The sequence below is a fragment of the Aotus nancymaae genome, unplaced genomic scaffold (assembly GCF_030222135.1).
Source record: "Aotus nancymaae isolate 86718 unplaced genomic scaffold, 86718_ANA_hifiasm-v0.15.2.pri h1tg000012l, whole genome shotgun sequence".
Classification (NCBI taxonomy): domain Eukaryota; kingdom Metazoa; phylum Chordata; class Mammalia; order Primates; family Aotidae; genus Aotus; species Aotus nancymaae.
This window is the reverse complement of record NW_026988423.1, coordinates 16,235,555-16,256,106: the sequence shown is the minus strand read 5'-3', so window position 1 is coordinate 16,256,106 and position 20,552 is coordinate 16,235,555. Positions and strand designations below refer to the sequence as shown.

Here is a 20,552-nt window from a genome sequence, read left to right as displayed (position 1 = left end):
AAGTGGTGAAAGTGGGCATTCTTGTCTTGTTCCAGATCTTAGAGAAAAGGCTTTCAGTTTTCCCATTCAGTATGATCCTAGCTGTGGGTTTGTCATATGTGGCTTTTATGATTTTGAGGTATGTTCCTTCTGTACCTAATTTGTTGAGTATTTTAAACACGAAGGGATGATGAATTTTGAGTGCTTTTTCAGCATCTGTCAAAATTATCATATGACCATTTGACCCAGGAATCCCATTACTGGATATGTACCTAAAGGAATAGAAATCACTCTATTATAAAGATATACAAATACATACGTTTATTGCAGCACTATTCACAATAGCAAATACATATAATCAACCTAAAAGACATATAATCAACTATCAGTGATAGACTGGATAAAGAAGATGTGGTACGTATACACCATGGAATACTACGTGGCCATAAAAAGGAAAGAGATCATGTCTTTTGCAGGGACGTGGATGGAGCTGGAAGCCATTATCCTTAGCAAACTGATACAGGAACAGAAAATCAAACACTGCATGTTTTCACTCATAAGTAGGAGCTGAACAATGAGAACACATGGACACAGGGAGGGGAACATCACATACTGGGGCCTGTCAGGGAGGAGGCGGGGGAGGGAGAATATCAGGATAAATAGCTAATGCATGGGGGCTTAATACCTAGGTAATAGGTTGATAGCTGCAGCAAACCACCATGGCACATATTCACTTATGTAACAACCTGCGCGTTCTGCATATGTATCCCCAAACTTGAAATAAATATAAAAAAATCAATAAAAAATCATATGGTTTTTGTCTTTGATTCTCTTGATATGATGTATCACATTATTTTTCGCATATGTTTAACCATCCTTGGATCCCTGGGATGAATCCCACATGATCATGATCATGATGAATAATTTTTTAATGTGTTGTTGAATTCAGTTTGCTAGTATTTCACTGAGGATTTTTGCATCTATATTCATCAGAGATACTGGCCTGTACTGTTTGTTGTTGTTGTGTCTTTGTCTGGTTTTGATGTCAGAGTAATACTGGCCTCATAGTATGAGTTTGGAAGTATTACCTCCTATTCATTTTTTAGCCCAATTTTTTAGAATAGTATGAATAGCATTAGTATTTATTTATTTATTTGGAGACAGGGTCTCACTCCACCACCCAGGCTGGAGCGCAGTGGTGTGATCTCAGCTTACTTCAACCTCTGCCTCCCAGGCTCAAGCAATCCTCCTACCTCAGCTTCCTGGGTAGCTGGGACTACAGGTGCAAACCACCATGCCTGACTTATTTTTGATTTTTTTGTAGAGATTGGGTTTCACCATGTTGCCCAGGCTGGTTCTTGAACTCCCGGGCTCAAGTGATCCATCCACCTTAGCCTCCCAAAGTGCTGGGATAATAGGTATCATAGTTCTTTAAAGTTTGGTAGAATTCAGCAGTGAAGCCATTAGGTCCTGGGTTTTCTTTGATAGGGAGCTTTTTACTACTGCTTCTATCTCATTACTTGCTATTGGTCTTTTCAGGTTTTGGTCTCTTCAGATTTCAATCTTGCTAGGTTGTATGTCTAGGAATTTATCCATTTATTCTAGGTTTTCCAAATTATTGATGCATAGTTGCTCTTCTGTGGTATCAGTTGTAATGTCTACCTTTTCATCTCTGCTTTTATTTATTTGGTTATTCTCTTTTTTCCTTTTTAGCTGTCTCCTACAGAAAATATCTTTTTTCTTAGTCTGGCTAAAGGTTTGTCAATTTTCTTTATCTTTTCAGATAATCAACTTTTCATTTTATTGTTTTGTATTTAAGTCTCAATTTTATTACTTCTGCTCTGATCTTTGATTTCTTCTACTGTTTTTGAGTTTGGTTTGCTCTTGCTTTTCTAGTTCTTCAAGAATGCATTGTTAGATTGTTTATTTGAAGTTTTTCTTCTTTTTTGATGGAGGCATTTATTGCTATAAACTGGCATTTCTAGTACTACTTTTGCTGTATTCCATTGATTTTGGTATGTTGTATTTCATTTGTTTCAATATATTTTCATAGTTTTTTCAGATTGAATAGCTTTCTTTAGATTTCTTGTAAGACGGGTCCGGTGTTGGTGAAATCCCTCAGCTTTTGTTTTTCTATGAAAGTCTTTTATTTCTCCTTCATGTTTGAAGGATAATTCTGATAGATATTATATTCTAGGTTAGACTTTCTTTTTTCTTTGCCACTTTGAATGTCATTCCACTTTCTCTTGGTCTGTGTGATTTCCACAGAGATGTCTGCTGCCAGATATACCAGAGATCCTTTATGTATTATTTGCTTATTTTCTCTTACTACTTTTAGGATTTTTTTTATTCTTGATCCTTAAGGGTTTGATTATTGTATGCCTTGAGGTAGTCTTATTTAGGTTAAATCTTTTTGGTTTCCTATGACCTTCTTGTATTTGCATATTCATATCTCTAGGCTTAGAAATTTCTGTAATTTCTTTAAATAAATTTTCTAGCCTGATATCTCTCTCTGTCTCTCTTTCTCTGTCTTCTTTAAGGGCAATAACTCTTAGATTTGCTGTTTTGAGGCTATTTTCTAAATCTTGTAGATGAGCTTCTTTTTTATTATTTTCTCTTCTCTGACTGTATGTTTTCATGTAGCATGACTCAAGCTCACTAATTCTTTGTTCAGCTTAATCAATTCTGCCACTGACTCTGATGCATTTTTCAGTTCAGTTGAATATTTTAGCTTCAGAATTTTTGCTTGATTTAAAACATTATTTAAATCTTTTTGTTGAATTTTCTGAAATAATTATCAATTCCTTCTCTGTTATCTTTTTATCTATGTTGCTAAGCTTCCTCAAGATGGTGATATTGATTCCCTGTCTAAAAGATGGTATCTTCATCATTGTGGGATTGGTCAGGTGGTGTCTAATTTAGTTTATTTGGTGAGGTCATGTTTTCCTGGATGTTGTTGATGCCTGTGGCCATTCATCAATGTTTGGACATTGAAGAGTTAGGTATTCCAATCTTTGCAGTCAGCGTTTATTTGTAACTGTCCTTCTTGAGAAGGCTTTCCACATATTAAAAGGAGATTGAATGTTGTGATCTAAGCCTGTGGTCACTGCAGTATACCCTAAGCACAGGAATGCTGCAACTTCTGCTGACTCCTAGAGGAACTGCCTTGGTGGGCTGGGTTTTTTTGTTCTTGTGAAGGTGTTTTTTGCATGAATAGTTGTTCAATTTGGTGTTCCTGTGGGGGGATGATTGCTAGAAGGTTCTATTAGGCCATCTTGCTCAGACTTCTAGCTTGTCTTTTTATCTTTTAATGAGATCTTTCACAGATCAAAATCTTTTAATTTTGATGAAGTCCAATTCTTTAGTTTTTCTCTTTGGATCATGGTTTGGTGTCAAGTCTCAGATCTTTTTGCCTAGATCTAGATCCTGAAGTTATTTATTTATTTAAGTTTTATGTTTTACATTAAGTTCGTGATCTATTTTGAGTTAATTTTTTGTATGAGGTACAAGACTTAGATTGAAGTGCTTTTTTCCCTCTGTGAATATCCACTTACTCCAGCACCATTTGTTAAAATGAAAGGACTATCTTTCCTCCATCGAATTGTTCTTGCATCTTTGTGAAAATTCAGTTGGATATATCTCTGTGGGTGTATTTCTGTGTTCTGCATTCTTGACCTGTGTGTTTATTCTTCTGCCAACACTACACAATCTTGATTACTGTAGCTGCGTAAGTCTTGAGACTGGGTAGATTCTTCCCACTTTATTCTCTCTAAAAATTATTTTAGTTATTCTAGTTTCTTTCCTTTTCTATACATTTTGGAATGATCTTGTCTGTATCTATGAAAAATCCTGTGGAAATTTTGAAAGGTATTGTATTCAACCTGTATATCAGTCTGAAGAGAATGGATGTCTCTACTATGTTGAGTGTTACGATTTATGAACACAATATATTTCTCTATTTAGATCTTCAATTTCTTCCTTCATATGTGTGTGTGTATGTGTTATAAAACTCTCATACATGATTTTTAGATTTATATCTAAGAACTTCATTTTTTTGACCAATTATAAATGGTGTTATCTGTATGTTCATTGATAATATATAAAAATAGAGTAGATTTTTGTATGTTTTTGCCCTTTATAGGTGTTGCCAAACTTATTCCAGGAAATTTTTAATCTCTGTGTAGATTCCTTGGGGTTTTCATCTGCATAGGATAGTTTTATTTATTTCTTTTCCAATATGGATGCATTTTATTTCTTTTTTGTGCCTTTAGTGGTTATAACTTTTGGTTCTGTGTTGAATAGGAGTGCTGAGAACAGGCATCCTTGCCTTGTTCCTTTTTTGGTGGGGGGAAGCAGTCTTTCACCATTAAGTAGATACTCATCAATTTTATAGATACTACTTAAAAAAGATCAAATTGAAGAAGTTCCCTTCTAGTCCTATTTTTTTGATGGTTTTAATCATAAATGGGTGTTGGGTTTTGTAAAAATGCTTTTTCTGCATCCATGTATATAATCACATAATTTTTCTTCTTTAGCCTATTTTTTTTTTTTTGAAAAATAGGAAGGAGGAAAAAGGAAGAGAAAGAGAGAGAGAGAATGGGGAGGAGGGAGAAGGAAAAGAAAGAGGGAGAGAGAATGGGAGTATTGCTTTCTTGCCCAGGCTAGAATGCAATTTAGTAATGGGTATTGAAAACCTCTTGTATACTGATAATTATACTTAATGATGTAGTCAGGAAGGAATAAGGGAAGAAGATAACAAACAAACAGCCAACCAATATTTCATTTAAACCTATGAAATGCTATGCGATTACTGAGGAGTGATTTACTTCCAATTATATAGTCACGTTTGGAATAGGTGTGAGGTGGTAATGTATGTTTTGTGTATTTGAAGTGGAGAGTTCTATAAATGTTTATTAAGTTTACTTGTTCCGGGTCTGAGTTCAAGTTCTGAATATTCTTGTTAATTTTCTATCTCGTTGATCTATAGAATCGTTAGCTCTTCTTGTTGCATTGATCCTTTTGCCATTATGTAATGTCATTCCTCGCCTCTTTTGATCTTTGTTGCTTTAAAGTCTACTTTATCAGAGGCGAGAATTGCATCTCCTGCTTTTTGTTTATTAGTTTATTTTTACTCTCTGGTTGATTGGTAAATCTTCCTCCTTCTCTCTGAGTCTTTGTGTATTGTTGCATGTAAGATGGGCCCGGATGCAGTATACCGATGGGTTTTGGCTTTTTATCCAATTAAAATATATATAGGTTTAATACCGGCGTTTGATGCTAGCTGGCTGTTTTGCCCATTAGTTGATGTAAATTTTTTATTGTGTTAAAGTTCTTTGCTTTTTGATATATTTTTGGAAAGGCTGATATTGGTTGTTCCTTTATATGTATAGTGCTTCTTTCAGAAGCTCTTGTAAAGCAGGCCTGGTGGTGGTGAACTCTCTGAGTACTTGTTTGTTCGCAAAAGATTTAATTTTTCCTTCGCTCATAAAGCTTAGTTTGGCTGGATAGGAAATTCTGGGTTGAAAGTTCTTTTCTTTAAGGATGTTAAATATTGGTCCCCACTCTTTTCTGGCTTGTAGGGTTTCTGCTGAGAGATCTGCTGTAAGTCTGATAGGTTTCCCTTTATGGGTAACCTGACCTTTCTCTCTGGCTGCCCTTAGTATTTTCTCCTTCATTTCAACCCTAATAAATCTGGCGATTATGTGCCTTGGGGTTGGTCTTCTTGAAGAATATCTTTGTGGTGTTCTCTGTATTACCTGGAGTTGAATATTACCCTGCCTTGCCAGGTTGGGAAAATTTTCCTGAATGATATCCTGAAGAGTATTTTCCAACTTGGATTCATTCTCTTCATCACATTCAGGTACACCTATCAAACGTAGATTAGGTCTTTTCACATAGTCCCATATTTCCTGGAGACTTTGCTCATTCCTTTTCATCCTTTTTTCTCCAATCTTGTCTTCTCGTTTCATTTCACTGAGCTGGTCCTCGACTTCTGATATCCTTCCTTCTGCTTGATCAATTCGACTGTTTAAACTTGTGCATGCTTCGCGAAGTTCTCGTGTTGTGTTTTTCAGCTCCATCAATTCACTTATATTCTTCTCTAAATTGTCCATTCTCGTTAACAGTTCGTCAAACCTTTTTTCAAGGTTCTTAGTTTCTTTGCATTGGGTTAGAACAAGTTCTTTTAATTCACAGAAGTTTCTTATCACCCACGTTTTGAAACCTGCTTCTGTTATTGGAACACACGTGTAATCTATTAAGCCTTGTTCCGTTACTGATGAGGAATTGCAATCCCCTGTAGAGGGAGAGGCATTCTGATTTTGAGTATTCTCTACCTTTTTACGCTGGTTTCTTCCCTTCATTATATATTTGTCCGTCTGTCGTCTTTATAATTACCGGCTTTCTAACTGGGTCTCTGACGTCCAACTTGTTGATTCCCTGCGCCGAAATCTGAGCAGTCCACTGTGCCGGCCAAAACAGTGGTGTTAAGATTGATGGTGCTTTTCTGTCCGGGAATCTCCGGACTCTGCACCAAGAACTGGCGTGCTAAGGCACCAGCAAAACCGCCACGCCGGCCACAAGAGTCGCCCTGGCGACCCGTGGGGCTCCTCCACTGGGAATCTCCTGGTCCGTGAGCAACAAATATTCGCCTGAAAGTGTGGCGTCCTCTCGTTCTTTGCGCTTTCACTGGGAGGTACGTGCCCGAGCTGCTAATCATCAGCCATCTTGGATCTCCTTCTTTAGCCTATTGACATGTGGATTACAATGATTTACAAAAAAAATACTGAATCAACTTTGCATCATGAAATAAAACCAACTTGGTCATGGCATATAATTCATTTTGTATATTGCTGAAATTTATTTGCAAATATTTTAAGGATTTTTACATTTATATTCAAGAAAGATATTGGTCTACAGTTCTAATTTTTTGTATATCTTTGGTTTTGGTATTGGAGTAATACTATAAATGTATACTATGATATGTAATTTATTATATACATGCTATGAACACCTCATAAAATAAATCAGAAAGTAATCCCCTTCTCTTCTATTTTCTGGAAGAAATTGTATAGAGTTGATGTTAATCCTATTTTCAAATGTTTGGCAGAATAATATGATGAAGCCATCTGGGCCTGGAGACTTCTTCCTTGGAAATTAAAAAATTACAAATTCAATTTCCTTAATAGTTATAGGATTATTTAAATAACATATTTCATATTGGATGGGTTGTAATACTTTGTGTTTCTTAACAAATTAGCCTATTGTATCTCTGAAATTTATGCATGTAGAGATGTTTGTAGTATTTCCTTATTATCCTTTTGGTGTCTGCAGGTCTGTAGTGGTATCCCTACATTCATTTTTGATATTGGTCTTCACTTTCTTTTTAATTGTCAGTCTTTCTAGAGGGTTGTCAATTTTATTGGCCTTTCCAAAGAAATAGCTCTTCATTTTATTGTGTTTTTTCTATTGTTTTATTTTTAGTTTCATTTATTTTTGTTCTTTATTATTTCCTTTCTTCTGCTTGCTTCAGGTTTATTTTACTCTTTTCTAGATTTTTGAGAGGAAACTTAGATTATTGAGTTGACACTTTCCCTCTTTTCTAATGTATTTATTTAGTATTATAAATTTGCCTCCCAGCACTGCTTTAGCTGTGTCTTGTAAATTTTGATATGTTGTATTTTCTTTGATATTCAGTTCAATGTAGCTTTTATTTTCCCAAGACTTCTTTAACCATTGGATTGTTTAGAAGTATGTTGTTTCTAAGTGTTTGGAAATTTACCTGTTGTTGTTATTGATTTCTAATTTGGTTCTGTTCTGGTTGGAGAATATACTCTGCATGTTTTCAATTAAAAAAAAATTTGTATAGGTTTGTTTGTGCCCTAGGATATGGTTTTTGATTCATATCCTGTGGGCACTTGAAAAGAATGTACATCCTGTTGTTGTTGGGGGAAATGTCCCATAAATGTTAATTAGATAATATTGATTGATGGTGCTGACTTCTTTTATACTCTTGCTGATTTTCTGTCTAGTTCTATAAATCGCTGAGAGGAGACACTGAAGTCCCCAACGATAAGTGTGATTTGTCTGTTTCTCTTTGTTTCACGTGTGTTGCAATTCTGTTGTGTATAAGCATTGAGGACTGCTATGTATTCTTGGTAAATTGACCCTTTCATCATTATATAATGTTCCTGTTTCTGGTAATCTACTTTGCTGTGATGTCTGTTTTATCTGATATTAATATAGCCATTCCTGCTTTCTTGTTTTTTTTCTTTTTTTTTTTTTTTTGAGACGGAGTTTCGCTCTTGTTACCCAGGCTGGAGTGCAATGGCGCGATCTTGGCTCACTGCAACCTCCGCCTCCTGGGTTCAGGAATTCTCTTGCCTCAGCCTCCTGAGTAGCTGGGATTACAGGCATGTGCCACCATGCCCAGCTAATTTTTTGTATTTTTAGTAGAGACGGGGTTTCACCATGTTGACCAGGATAGTCTCGATCTCGTGACCTCGTGATCCACCCGCCTCGGCCTCCCAAAGAGCTGGGATTACAGGTGTGAGCCACCGCGCCCGGCCCCCTGCTTTCTTTTAATTAATGTTTGCATAGTATATATTTTTGATCCTTTCACTTTCAATATGCTTATTTTGTTATATTTGAGGTGAGTTTCTTGCAGATTGCATATTGTTGAGTCTTATTTTTAGTTCACTTTACCAGTTTCTGTCTTTTAATTGGTGTTTTTAGACTATTTGCATTTATTGCAATTATAGATATATTAGGTCTTAAGTCTGCCATTTAGTTTTTGTTTTCTGTTCTTTTTCATTTCTCAATTTTCTTCTCCTTACCTTCTTGTGGGTTACTTGACCACTTTTTGGAATTTCATTTTGGCATATCTTTAGTGTTTTTGAGCATATTCCTTTGTGTAGCTTTTTAGTGGTTGCTCTAGGTATTGCATTATATGTATGTAACTTGTCACAGTCTACCAGTGTTATTTTATAAGTTCAAGTAAGATTATAAAAACCTTACTTTCCAGGGTGGGTGCAGTGGCTCACACCTGTAATCCCAGCACTTTGGGAGGTCTAGGCAGGCATCACAAGGTCAAGAGATTGAGACCATCCTGACCACCATGGTGAAACCCCATCTCTGCTAAAAATAGAAAAATTAGCTGGGTGTGGTGGCATGCACCTGTAGTCCCAACTACTTGGGTGGCTGAGGCAGAAGAATCGCTTGAATATGGAAGCAGAGGTTGCAGTGTGCTGAGATCACACCACTGCACTCCAGCCTGGCTACAGAGTGAGACTCTGTCTCAAAAAAAAACCCACCTTACTTCCCTTTGTCTTGTTATCATCTTCCATTTATAATATACTTGCATTAAATATTTTGTCTACATATATTTAGAACTATAATAGACAGTGTTATAATTTTCACTTCAACTATTAAACCTGATTTAGAAACTCAAGAGAAGGAAAGTCTATCATATTTCATAACATAATTTCACTTCTTGTGTTTTCTTTTCCTTCCTGATGTTACAAGTTCGTTCTTTTGTTTCCCTTCTATTTAGAGAACTTCATTTAGCAATTCTTTTAGGTTAGGTACATTTGATATATTCTTAGATCTTTTTAAAAAATAGAGAACAGGGTACCCCTCTGTTGCCTAGGCTGGTCTTGAACTCCTAGGCTCGAGTGATACTCCTGCCTTTAGCCTCCTGAAGTGTTGGGATTACAGACATGAGTCACTGTGCCCAGCTTATTCTTAGCTTTGATTTATCTGAGAATGTATTGTTCTCCTTCTCATTCCTAAAGAATATTTTCCCTTGTATAGAATTATGGGTTGACAGCTCTTTTCATTCAGTGTTAGAAAAATATTGTGCCACTTATTCCTGGCTTCCTGGTTTCTGATTAGAAGCTTGCTGTCATTCCAGTTAGTTTTCCTCTAGAAGTAGGGTATCATTTTTCTCTGGCTGCTTTCAAGATTTTTTCTTTGCTTTTTGTTTTTCAGAAATTTAATAAGGATATGTTGGTGTAGATTTCTTTGGGTTTTCTTGTTCGGGATTCAATCAGCTTTTAAAATCTGTAGGGTTATGTCTCTTTCCAAATTCGGAAAGTTTTCAGCCATTCTCCTTTTGAGTACCTTTTTTCAGCCTGCCCCTTTCTTTTCTCCTTCTGAGTCTTTGATTACTTGAATGCCCCATCTTTTGCCATAGTACTATATGCCCCTAGTGCTCTATTTTATTCATTTCCTCAGTCTTTTTTCTTTCATTCAGATTAAATAATTTTAGATAGAATAATAATAATTCTATCTAAAAACATTGATGGTTTTCCTCTGTCCCTTCAATTTTACTGTTGAGCCTAGCCACCAAGCTTCGTATTTTAGTTTTTACATTTTTCAGCTCTAAAACTTTTGTTTAGTTCTGTCTTCTAATTTTTTGCCATGACTTTACCATTCCTTACTGAGACTTATTTGTTTCAAGCATGTTCATAATTGATTGTTGAAGCATTTTTCTGATGTTCCTTTAAAATCTTTGCCATAATTCTAACATCTTTGTCATCTTGGTGTTGTAATCTGTTGATTAGGTTTTTATCCCTCACTTTTTTTAAATCTTATTTTTAGTGCGATGAGTGATTTTTTATACTTTTGATATTATGAGACTTGGGATTGTATTTAAACTTCGTTTTCAGCTGGTTTCCTTTGACCAGCTGAAAGTGCAGGAGAGAAGGGAGTGCTGCTTTACTACTTCCTGGTGGCCTCTATTAATACCCCAGGAAGGGTCTCTCAGGTATTGGAGTTCTAGCTCACTATGTGGCTTCCACTAACACTGTAGCCAGGGTGGCCTCATTATCACTGGACAATGGCACAAGCCCTGACTCTCTACTTGTCTTCCTCTGATTTCACTATAGCAGGGAGGTAATGGTAGTGGTGGTGGTAGCAGCATTGGGGAGGGGAGAGGTTATTACTGCCAGGTGTGGGGATGTCCAGACTTTCCATGTGGTTTCCACTGACACCATGAGGTAGAAGAGGGTTTGGGACTACCCTGTGGGGATGAAAATTCCCAGCTCTCTGCTCTGTCTTCTCTCATACCAACCCAGCAGGAAGTTGGGATGACTTGATCCATCCTGGCAAAGATGGAGCTCTGGACTCCCCATTCAAACTTATGCTGGTGTGAGTGGGGCCAATTTTTTCTTGTTGTTTTGCTAGTGCATAGGATTTCTGTTTTGCTGTGCTGTCCCTTTCCTGGTCCTTTGGCTAAAGAGCAGGCTTTTGTGGTCTCTTTGGGCCTGTGACCATTGGTGTTTATGGGTTGCTGGCTTCTTTATTTTCAAGTCTGGAATATATGATGGGGAAAGAAAATCTGTAGAACTCACCTCCGTATCCTCCCTTGGAATCTGAGGTTCCCTAGCCAGTCTGCCTTCTTCTCTACACCTTTCAGAGTCTTCTCATCTTTCTTTTATGTGTACTGCCCAGGGATTTTAGTTGCTCTTAGTGGGAGGAGTAGAGAAAAAAACGCCTATACCATCTGACTCAAAGATAAAATTCTATGTATCACTTTTGAAATAATACATCTTAAGACAATGGAATATATTTCTGGAAAAGGGTATTTTGATAATAGTTGGTAAATATGGCTTCTACATTTATTGCAATTTTCTTATCTGTTTTCTAGTCAGTGGGCTGTATGTGTATGTACACAAGCACTTTCCTTAAAGAAAACTAGAATGTCAATTTTAAAAAAGAACTTGCTATTGATTTGATTCAGCAATAAAAATGCATAATGCAGCAGTAAGGAGAACATGATCCCTGTCTTGTAATCTGTGGCATTTCCATTAAGAAGCATGTGCTTACTAAAAGCCTGCAGCTGTTAGTGTATTAATGGAAATGAGATGGAAGAAGTCAGCCAGGAAATTAATAGGATCATGTCCTGGTACGTGCCTTGATCAGCCAAGAATAAGGAATATAGAAGAAACGTCTTTAATTTCTGTACTACTTTTTTTTTGCCGCCTCTCCCAGAGGCCCTGGATTCTTGGCTTCACTATCCTAAATAGTCTTATGTGGCTGGCTTAATTAATCTTCACTCTGCTTTCTGGGAAATACATTTCATAATTTATGTGGGTAGCTAAATAAAGTTCTTGAAGACATGTACCCAATATTAATCAAACTAAGACTTGCCTTCTTCTCAAAGTACTAGAGAGTCTTTAATTTTATAAAGTTATGCATTGGTTTGGGGGTGTGCTCTGTTTAAGAATTCCCTGTTAATGGGACAGAAGGGAAGACAGCTACCTCATACCCACTCTTATGGGCAACTACCATTTTACCATTTTATTAGTATCTGTGCCATGAAAGCATGATTTCAATCAAAATGATAACTAATGAGGTATTTTTAAGGCTGTCAAATTTGGTACTTACTTCACTCGATGACTAATCTAACTATTTAAGCTGAATTAAGATGACTAAGTAGCCAATCCTAACAACAAAGAACTCAAAATAGAGGAGTTAGATGCAGTGAGCTGATTCTGAGCAGATGTTCCTGATGGCTTGATTTAAAAATCCTTGTTGCACTTAATTGTAAGTCTTCTTTTCATGTTATTTCAGTGTTTTTATTTTATTTTCTTGAAAGTAATCTATCATTCATATTTTGATCAGTTGGATTGACAGCTTAAATCCTCAGCAATGTATGGACATCTCTTAATTATGACAAAAGATCTACAGAGCCAAAAATGTTGAATACCAGATGGACACTGAATTCATAAATTAGTTATCATTCATTATCTACCCAAATATATTTTTAAAAAGAAAGCTTTAATTCTTCAGTAGTCTATCTTTCTTGCATTGCTTAGGAGACTTACTAACAAATGTTTGTGCGTATGTGTGTGTGTGTGTGTGTGTGTGTGTCTCATGAGATCTGATGGTTTTATAAATGGGAGTTCCCCTGCACAAGCTCTCTTGCCTGCTGACATTCAGATGTGACTTTGCACCTTATTTGCCTTCAGCCATGGTTGTGAGGTCTCCCTAGCCATGTGAGATTGTGAGTCAATTAAACCTCTTTCCTTTGTAAATTACCCACTCTCAAGCATGTCTTTATTAGCAGCATGAGAACAGATGAATACAGAGCACAATAAAGAGAATTAGCCATGTGAGAAGCCGTTTGAATTTCAAGCATTGGCTTTGTAATCTGAGTAGGCTTTTGAGTTGAAGTTTGTATTCAAGCTTTTTTTTATCCTTAAATTCATGTGATGGTGCTGTGTCTCCTGATCAGCACTCCAAAACTTCACTTTCAGATGACTACTTATCTCTTTGTGGTGTTTCAACCAGGGCCTCCAAAGTGAATTTTGTGTGACATGGCCTATATTTTAAGTACACATTCTAGATCACCAACTACTGTACACATATATCCATCTGCTTTGTGATTCAATAATAACCTTAGCCTGGTTAAATTATGGCATATACAAATTTTACATTTCTAGAGTTTTAGTCAATATCATTAATAGATATTTTAATAAGATATGTGATCTAAACTTTTAGTCACACTAAAAATTTTGGTCATAGTGAGCAGGAGTCCTCAACTTCTGTGGCAAGTACTAGCCCCTATTATATAGACACTGAAAACTATAATATACATTTATGTGATTTACCACGAATATTATAGATTTTTCAATAATTCTTATCAGCTTCATCAGATGTTGTACTTATGTATTTAATACCTTTTGATCACGCAGACTGAAATGAGATAAGCATTTTCTTTCTAGATCTAAAAATAAAATGGAAAAAGATAAATGTTGTCATTTTTATAAAAAGTCCACAAAATGGGGAATATAATTGCAGAATAAATAATTCCTACAAATCAAGAATAAAATAGGTGCAATCTAATGGAAAATGGGCAAAAGACTGGAATAGGTACTTTATAAGAGAAGATATCTAAATGGTATAACAGCATGAAAGATGCTCAATTTCATTGGTTGTCAGGGAAATTTAAAACTACATTAAGAATACCACACACCAGAAAAAATAGTAAAAAATAGATTTAAGATGCTAACTGCTGATAGAAATGGAAAGCAACCAGAACCCTTCACTGCTGGCAGCAGTAAATAGTTTGGAACTCTAGCTGGTAGTATCTACTAACACTGAACATATCCATGTCCTAAGACCCAGGATTTCTGGTCCTAAGTATGTACTTGGCAAAATATAGTTACATATCATCACCAGAAGGTGTGCAAGGCTGTTTTGTAATAATCCCAAACTGGGAAATACCCACATATGCATCAGCAGTTGAATGAGTAAGTAGTAATGTATCCACACAATGGAATAGTTTGCAGCAAAGAGAATCAACAAACTACAACTGCATGCCACAATGTGGATGACTCTCAGAAAGTGGAGCAGAATAAGCAATAAAGTAACTCATATCTTATGGTTCCATTTATATGAAGTTCATGAATAAGCAAAAACTATGATGTTTGAAGTCAGGATGGTGGTTACTCTATCTTGAAAGAAGTGACTAGAAGGAGGCATAAGGTGCTTCTGGAGAACCGGTCATGTTTTATTTCTTGATCTGTGGTTAGTTATATGGGGGTATTCATATTGGCCAATTCACTGACGTATAAATTTATTATCTGTTCACTTTTAAATCTGTTATTTTAATAAAGGTTTAAAAGTTTTCATCCCATACACTGGCAATAACTTTAAATAAAGTGGATTGGGCCCCAGGAGGAGTCAGTGCCTGGTTATTTCTCTAGGTTGCTAGTTTCTGATTTTGATCTTGACATGTTGGGTCCCTACTGTGCACGAGGAAGGTGAAGACTTTGGGATTCTCTGTTTGCTAATATTATCTATTGACCTTACAAAATATTAGTGATGATTTGGAACCAAAACATTTGATTTTTGAAGATACAACATATTAAATGCTTAGGATTAAGAACAAACTTTTGTAAAACAGCGGTTGGTATCATTGTGGTATAGTGGAAGAAACCCTGAATGAGAAGACAGTGGACCCATGTTCTAGCTACTTTTTGTTCTCCTCTAGCATGATGAATGGGGGCAAGTCTGATTCTCAATTCCTTCTCTCTAGGATTAATATGTTACCTGCCTGAAGGGAAAGGGATGAACTCTTTTCTCTCTTGGGTCTTTTCTGAAATCTGAGATCTACCCTCTCAGTTGGTATTGGGGAAGCTCTTAAAGGAAGCGATGTCACTTATTCATACCATCACTAATTTCCAACCTTTTGTTCTGTGGACATGTTCAGTTATAAATATGGCCCAAACACAATAATAAATAGTTGGCATATAGCTAATTATCATCTTAATGCTGTTGATCATAAGGGGATCTCACCTTATCTTCACTCCTAAATTGATTTCTTGGTTTTCTTAGGATTCATTGTTCTGCTGCAAGGATGCTTTTTAGGAAATGTTCCATATTGGTGAAGAGCAAAAGATCTTTGTTTTTCTTAATATACTGTGGAGAATGTGGAGGAGTTAATACTCTTGTTACCATTTATTTTAAGTGTCCTTGGATCTTCTTAGCCACAATGTGGACCTGAGGGTACTACGTACAGTTTATCTTTTAAAATAAAGTGAGATCTCTTCATAGATGGTGGTTGGTGGAGAACTAACATTCCTGCTCCACAACTGTTGCTATATCTTAGGCAAGTTTTTTTTTTTTAAACACTTCTAGGCCTCAGTTTCCTCATCTATGAATTAGAAATAAGAGTGCCTTTCACCTTATAAGAGCATGAGAAGAGATTAAATGCATGTAAAACTCTCAATCATAATATGGCATGTGGCACATGGCAAGCATGTAATGTTTGCTATTATCTGTCTTATAGTTAGCTCAGATAGATTGTGACTTCAGTATGTTGCATCAAGGTCCATATAAATCTATTCATTAATACAGTAAATACATCTTAAGCCTACTGTGAGCCTGGCACATGGCCTACATCAGGAAATGGAACCAACACCTCTGCCCTCATGGAGCTTACATTCTAGCTGAGGAAGGAAAGTAAGAACAAGCATAAGTAACTTACATAATGTGTTAGGAAGGAATATAGGAAAAATGAGTAGAATAAAAGAAACCTGCCAAGTAGAGGGAAAAGAGAGTTGCAAATTAAGATTGGATAGTCGGGGTAGGCCTCATTGAGAAGGTGAACAAAGATAAGAAGGAGGTGAGGGAGTTGGGGGTAGACCAGGGTTGGCATGAGTAACTCTTTGCTCTGGGAGTTGTCCCGTGCATTGCAGGCTGTTTAACAGCATCCTTGGCCTCTACCCACTAGTTGTCAGTGGCAACCCCCTCCCCTGAGTCATGACAATCAAAAATATCTCCAGGTATTGCCAAATATCCCATAGGGGACAAAAATTGCTCCTTACTGAAAAGCACTGCCCTAGAAAAGGAGTATTTCTGGCACAGGGAACTCTTAAGAGAGGAGTGTCCCCAGTGTGCTTGAACAGTGAGAAGGAAAGTGTGGTTGGAGTTGAGTTAATAGTTAAAATGCTGAAATATTTTTTTAAAAAAGTGCTTTATTGTATTTTTTGAGATAGGATCTCACTCTGCTGCCCAGGCTAGAGTGCAGTAGTGTATCATAGCTCACTTCAGCCTCAGCTTCAAACTCCTGGGGTGAAGGGATCCTTCTGCCTCAGCTTCCTGAGTAGCTGGGACTATAGGTATGTGCCGCTATGCCCAGCTAATTTATTTTTATTTTGTAGAGATGGGGTGTCATTGTGTTGCCCAGGCTGTTCTTGAACTCCTGGGCTCAAGTGATCTTTCCGCCTCAGCCTCCCAAAGTGTAGGGATTACAGGTGTGAGCCACTGAGCCTGGCAAAAGTGCTTTGACAAGGTATTAAGAGTATCATTATCAGCCTGGCGCTGTGGCTCACACCTGTAATCCCAGCACTTTGGGAGGCTGAGGTGGGTGGATCACAAGGTCAGGAGTTCAAGACCAGCCTGGCCAAGATAGTGAAACCTCATCTCTACTGAAAACACAAAAATTAGCCAGGCATGGTGACGGGTGCCTATAATCCCAGCTACTTGGGAGGCTGAGGCAGCAGAATCACTTGAACCAGGGAGGTGGATGTTGCAGTGAGCTGATTGTGCCACTGCACTCCAGTCTGGGCAACAGAGAGAGATGCTATCTCAAAAAAAAAAGTCATTATCAGGCTTGCACAGAAAACAGCACACTGTAAGTTTGGGTAAACATGCTGCCACTTGGGCATCTAAACTTAGTATGAGTTTTACAGATGGAATTCTGCTTAATTATTGATACTATGTTAATGAGACACTAAGTTAACCCACATTTGTATTCCCTGTGACTCAGTCATGTATCTACTGTCTGCCCTGTAGAATAGGATTTAAAAAATACTGTCATGAGGCCAGGTGCCATGGCTCATGCCTGTAATCCCAGCACTTTGGGATTGCTGAGGCAGGTGGATTGCTTGAGCCTGACTTAGAGACCAGCCTGGGCAACCTGACGAACCTCTGTCCCTATAAAAGAAATGAACATTTGCCAGTTATGGTGGTATGCACCTGTTTGGAAGGCTGATGTGGGAGGATCACTTAAGCCCAGCAGGTCAAGGCTGCAGTGAGTTGTAATGTCACCACTGCACTCCAGCCTGGGCAGCAGAGCAAGACCTTGTATCAAAAACAAACAAAAAATATTGTCATATGTGACTTGAGAAGCAGGCTGAATGTCAAGGCAGCGTACTATGTGGGAGGTCAGAAATATCAGAATACACTGAGGCATTTGCTCTGTGAAGCAGTCCATGTTAGTCAAGGCCATGTGATAGATGTCATAAAGTTAGTTACCTCTTCTAATGATTCTGGCTCCAAGGGAGATGCATGCTTCATTTCGATGAGTTTAGACAGAAGATCTCTTTCCCTTTCAGAGATGGGCTGCTCTTCCAGCAGAATAGTGCTTATGCTTTGGTCAAGTTTATTGTCCCTGGAAACTGCTGACATTCTCAGTGTGTTAGAGAATGCTTCCCTGAAATAGGCCTTCAGGCCCTTGGTCAAGGGAAGAAAAGGTGAAGGGGACAGATCAGTAGGACTTCTAGACAATTGCTATTAAAGCTTTAAAATAATACATGAAAGAAAAATGGGGCTTGAGATTTCTCATCTTCACTTGCCCTCCCTGTGGGTTATCATTGTCTTTAGCAGTTTTGGTGCGGTTTATGTGTGGACAGTTAAACAGCCACAGAAAGCTGAGATGCTGTGCTCGTAGGAAAACCATTTCTGTGAAGCAGTGGTACGTGCATTTTGTCATATGCTGCCATGGGAAATCTGATTAGGAAAATCCTTTTCCTGGCCCGGCAGGAGGAACCAAAGGCCACAATGGAACTCAAGCAGATTTGAAATGTTGCAAAGCCTAAAGCATTTATTGTCCTGGGGAACAGAGTCTGAGTCACAGAGAAAGAGAAGCAAAATTCACTGTATATGTTATAAATACCTTGTAAAATGACCCCAGAAAGGCAGGGTTGGAGTCCTGGTGGGGTTCCCCAGCAGTGATGTGGGCCAGGCAGTGGATCAGCAGCAGAACAAAGCTTCCCACAGAGGCCAGGCACTCTCTCCCAACGAACAGTGTGTTCTCAGCACTCTGAGAGGAGAAAACACCCAAGCACAGAGATGTCTGCCTCTGGGAACATTTCCACTGCCCCTTTCTTTCTCAAGGTTTATGGCACATGGTCTAAAACAAGACACTCTGAGCGTAATGGAAATTTACTGAAGGGAAGATTCGGATGACCAGGGAAAAATTGAGTTCAACTCTAAGTCATTTGCTCCACTGTCTCCCAATTTTTCCTACTGCCTCCATCTTACAGAAAACAAACTTAGAAATTCAGAGTTACTCATGTATCTCTTTATCAATATCCTCCAATCACTGTTCCTTAAGCAGTGGTTCTCAAACTTTTATGTAATGAGAATCACAAGGGGGTGATTCTGTTCTCGAGACCCATCTCCAAAATTCTGGTTCTGTGGATTCTATGCACTTCCATTTTTCCCAGGCTCCCCAAGTGGTTGGTACAGGAGGTCTAAGGACCGCAGTTTGAGAATCACTGCCTTAGAGAGCTCTCAGGCTTTCTTCATCTTCCATGCCTTTACTGACCATATGTGAGTAGTTTCTGGTTTTATTAAATCCCCCAACAACCTACTAGTCAAGTGTAAATCTTTTTCTAATCCTCCAGCATCGATGAGCAGTTTCTCCTCTCAGAATTGTTTAGCAATAGACTATCATTAGTGTCATCAGGTCTATATATGCCTGCTTATAGAGTTGCCAGCAAGGCACTTCCAATCTACATATCTGAAGAACTGCCAGGACAGGAACAATTTAGATCCTTTTCTGTAGAAAGATGCTGATTGTGCAGGATTTCCTCAAGCTGCAACCACAACTCTTACAGGAAATTCCAGCCTGGAACCTCTGGCTTTGATAATGACAGAGATCTATTAATGGGCACCAAACTATTATGCTTCTCTGGGCGCAAGCCAGAACATACTCATTTTACTGATTAGGGAAAGCTCTTACACTGTGACATTTATTATACCTTAGCTAAATGACTTATTTCCAGGAGGTAATAAAATTATGTTAGGATTTTAGGAAAAAATGATAAAATTTGTTCTTTTTGCTTTTGTTTATCTTTACTGGACTCCAGAATTTTATAACCCACATCTGGGAATGAATTTGCAGCACCCGATAGAAGAAGGCATCTTGGAAGGCACTGCCTTGGGCTTCCATGGCAGGAAGACGAGAAGCAATCTTCAGGGTGATTTCTGGAGCCTGAAAATAATAAAAAACAAAAGAAAACAAAACCCCATCCTTTTGCTAAAAAATTCTCATGTATCTCAGCTACATAGCATCAACCAAACTGGTGAGAAGTAAATGCATTGTGGCATTAATTTAAATTGCAACAGGGTAAGTAGGTTCAGTATACAGGAAAACGGAAAGAGTATTTATCTGTACATTTAATATGTATGCTAAATATGACAATTTATTACTTTTCTAATGAGAGATTGTCTAGACTAGAGAGCTCTTGAGCCATAATGCCTGGATTTTGACCTTGGCTCTGCCTTTTTGGCTGTGTGATCTTGGGGAATTTATTCGACCATGGTGTCTCTTCTGCTCAATTTTAAAATAGGAAAAATAGTATCTGTGTCATAGGGTTTTTGTGAGGATTATATGAATTAGTGTAAATTATTAGAATATTTTCTGGCATGTAGAAAATGACTAATTCATTCTATCTGTGATTAATATCATTCGAGAGATTAGACTTCAGATTGGTAAAATAACTCCCGTCAATCCCTTTAAAGGAGAGACTAGAAAGTTTGCTGTTCTAGATGCTTATTCCTAGGGAATATCTGCCATCTCAAAGGCTTCTTCCTGACTACCCTGGCCTTCCAGGCTCCATGAGTAACTGCTCCACGGAGAGGCAGAAACAAGACTTACATGAAGCTGGGGGATGAGGAGGTGCAGGATGGAGAGGCCATACTGGTAAACCACAAACTCCCTGGCAGAAAGGCCAATGGGTTGCACAGTTATCAGCTCTTCCTTCTGCACTGTTTGAGGTTTTAGAAGATACTGTAAAGAGCTCTTTGGGTCTACAGAGATCAGGAAAAACCAGTAA

The 20,552-nt window shown here is 37.7% G+C and overlaps 1 protein-coding gene across 1 annotated transcript in view; it reads left to right on the top strand.

Annotated features, from left to right (window-relative positions):
* BTG4 (BTG anti-proliferation factor 4) overlaps positions 1-19,736 on the top strand; it is a 41,431-nt gene extending 21,695 nt beyond the window's left edge. Inside the window, exon 6 of the mRNA XM_021671097.2 lies at positions 19,584-19,736. Within this exon, the coding sequence (XP_021526772.1) occupies positions 19,584-19,593 (10 nt within the window). The 3' untranslated portion in view covers positions 19,594-19,736. The remainder of the gene's footprint in view (positions 1-19,583) is intronic.
* Positions 19,737-20,552: the final 816 nt, after the last annotated feature.